This window comes from Amphimedon queenslandica, unplaced genomic scaffold, assembly GCF_000090795.2.
Source record: "Amphimedon queenslandica unplaced genomic scaffold, v1.1 AMPQUscaffold_10017, whole genome shotgun sequence".
In the NCBI taxonomy this organism is placed as follows: Eukaryota; Metazoa; Porifera; class Demospongiae; order Haplosclerida; family Niphatidae; genus Amphimedon; species Amphimedon queenslandica.
Window position 1 is genome coordinate 1 of NW_003549712.1, and position 3012 is coordinate 3012.

The 3012-nt window shown below is 35.7% G+C and overlaps 3 protein-coding genes across 3 annotated transcripts in view; all 3 read right to left on the reverse strand.

The window, feature by feature from the left end:
- Window positions 1–15: 15 nt before the first annotated feature.
- LOC100634168 (complement C1q tumor necrosis factor-related protein 5-like) lies at window positions 16–620 on the reverse strand (the record flags this gene model as incomplete). Its single annotated transcript, XM_003391268.3, has 2 exons — window positions 540–620; window positions 16–485 (listed from the first exon to the last, which is right to left on the reverse strand). Coding segments are annotated over exons 1-2 (537 nt in total), but the record flags the coding sequence as incomplete, so codon positions are not given.
- A 1446-nt stretch (window positions 621–2066) lies between these two features.
- Window positions 2067–2987, reverse strand: LOC109590439 (short-chain collagen C4-like). The gene is made up of 2 exons (XM_020006361.1): window positions 2921–2987; window positions 2067–2876 (listed from the first exon to the last, which is right to left on the reverse strand). Exons 1-2 carry the CDS (start codon window positions 2985–2987, stop codon window positions 2140–2142), a joined length of 804 nt encoding a protein of 267 aa, XP_019861920.1. The 3' UTR covers window positions 2067–2139.
- An 8-nt stretch (window positions 2988–2995) lies between these two features.
- LOC109590440 (short-chain collagen C4-like) overlaps window positions 2996–3012 on the reverse strand; it is a 1699-nt gene continuing 1682 nt past the window's right edge. Inside the window, exon 3 of the mRNA XM_020006362.1 lies at window positions 2996–3004. Within this exon, the coding sequence (XP_019861921.1) occupies window positions 2996–3004 (9 nt within the window). The remainder of the gene's footprint in view (window positions 3005–3012) is intronic.

Here is a 3012-nt window from a genome sequence, read left to right on the forward strand (position 1 = left end):
GGATCATCAGTTTACACTCTTAGTAGATGTATAGCATACTGCACAAGGGACATCGTGGTTATTTTTTCCAGTAAAGGTACCATGAACCCATTCATATTCAGTACCATACATGAAACTACCATAATTAGCTGGAGAATGAGAACTTAAGTATTGAGGATCCTTGTGCAAGCAGACATAGTTGGCACCACCTCCAGGACTAGTATATCTTTCTCCTCCAGTTATTCCCTCATACAGCAGTTCAGCTCCAGTAGGGCAGGACTTCCTTCCCCAACGAGTGTACACTACTCCTCCACACTTAGGACCAGGTGGTCCAACTGGTCCAGTTTCACCTTTCTCTCCTTTCTCTCCCTTATCTCCTCTCTCTCCTTTCACCCCATCTCTTCCTGGTACTCCATCACGACCATCTCTACCACGTAAAATCTGAAGATATACTAATCTGACAAGAGTGCCATTAACTTTCTCTTCAGTAACCAGTGAAGGTGACTCTACAGCAGAATATACACCATCATAAAAAATTCAATGATATTTATTGTGCCTACCTTCATTGGATGTAACTGCACTGAAAGCAGCAGTTGCCAGGAGTACAAATATAGCCAAGAAATGCATTATATCAGCAAGGAGCAGCAAGACGATTGACTGACTAACTTACACTGACAGATGCATTTCTTTTATAGCTGTAGCCATCTTATCTCACAAGTGCTTCTTTTACTCATGCAGTGAAATACACCTCCATTTGTGTATTATAACGTATACTGGCGCTTAGAAAAAAGAGGTGTTCTCTTAATCCTTTGCTCTTTATCACTATTTTGGCTAAATAGGATATGGGTATGACATTTTATATGATTGTCAGTAACTGATCTAAGCCCATGGCTTAAAATTTCCGACAAACATAATTTTATACAGTTATAGAATATCGTGTACTTAATCATGTAAAGTACTGTACTTTACATGATAAAGTCTACTCTTGATGCATGCCAACAGTATTTAAGCTGAAACATAGTGTACGATTGATGTGACAGTAGATCCTACTTTATTTTTTGAGCAAAAAACTTTTTCGTGAAAATTTAATTTTGTGATTTCCTGCAAATGGTGAAAAAGTGATAAATAATTTGCTGCACAAAATTTGTAAAAATTAATGTTTAAATCCCCAAGAGAATAAATAATATTCAATATTTATGGGCATATTAGTAAATTATACATTACACTTCAGCTTAAATTGCTCTACTACAGCTGGTGCCATGTAAAAATATGATATTTTATAGCTGCACATAATTATGGTTGGCGAAAATTGAGTTAGTTAGATCAGTTACTCACAATCATATAAGATGTCATAATAGTGATAAAGAGCAAAGAGATTAAGAGAACACCTCTTTTCTTTATATGCTTGTATATGTTATAATACACAAACGGAGGCGTCTTAAATTATAGATGAGTTTGAATAAAAAATCTATGCATGTCTCCCTGCTCCATTTGTCCTTACTCAACTCTGCCTTACTCACTAAGAAATTCCACCCAGTCTGTATTTACTATTATTAGCAGGAATCAATTATTATCCTCCTACACCAGCACTCATCCACATTACTATACACACACCCACACACACACACACACACACGATGACTGGGATGTAGATCTATATTTTTATAAATAGAATTATCATTAATTTAAAATTGTAAAAAAATTCCTTGCCTACATGAAGCTAATAATACGTTAGTCAACTGGTAGGCAGGACTTATTTTATTTGATGCATAGAGTAGACATGTTCTTATGTTATGTGTCAAGTTTAGATTTTTTACCAATTTTAAAAGTTACTCAAAAATTCCTGTACTATATAATAAGCTTACATAATTACAGGGTTTTTGCCAAAAATGACTAGGAGAGAATTTTTCGTTTTTGTAATTTTTCTGATGCATAGCATATATATGTTCTTATGTTGCATTACATTTTCAATATCATTATGTATCAAATGACGGATCATCTTGCAATTTAGAGCCCATGCAATCCACTCAAAATTTCAGCATAGCTTGCATAAGAACACAATATTGACCTCTTTGGACTTACACACGTGTGTATTCATGTGTGAACAGCAAATTATTTTATTAGAAAATCAGAAAAACAAATTATGCAGTATTTTTAGTGTCACTTGGTACACACTACACAAGTAATTGGCACATTGTTCACATATGGAGGACAGGGTAGACCGTTACAGGTTGACAAAGTAAAGAAAATTGTAGCGCCATTAACATTAGCTTGACTGCCATTTATGGATTCAGCACTTTCATCAACACACTCGTAGACAGATTTTGCATGGTGAGAGCTTCTTTCAGCCATCAGATATCCTTTATATTCCATAGTCCATGATGAAGGACAGCTGGTTCTAGCAGGAATCATCAGTTTAACACTCTTAGTAGATGTATAACATACTGCACAAGGAACGTTGTGCTGATCTGTTCCTGGAAATATACCATTAGTCCATTCATATTCAGTACCATACATGTAATTAGCTAAATTAGTATGCTTATAAGTAGTGCTCATATATTGAGGAACCTTTGGTAAACAGACATAGTTGGCACCACCTCCAGGATGATCATAGTAACTACCTCCAGTTATTCCCTCATACAGCAGTTCAGCTCCAGTAGGACAGGACTTCCTTCCCCAACGAGTGTACACTACACCACCACACTTAGTACAAGTTTTTCCTATAGGTCCAGTTTCACCTTTTTCTCCTCTTTCTCCCTTATCTCCTCTCTCTCCTTTCACTCCATCTCTTCCTGTTAGTCCATCACGACCATCTCTACCTCGTAATATCTGTAGATAAACCTCCTTCACATTAGTTTCATTAATGTATCGTTTGTTTGTTGACACAGATGATGGCCCTTTGTAAAATATTAATTAAATGTAATTATGACAAATGATTTACCTTTGATTGTATTCTCATTAGTAGATACAATAATAGAGAGAGTAGTCAGTATAGGAACAAGCACCATTATGAGGTTCATTTTTCCTTATCAT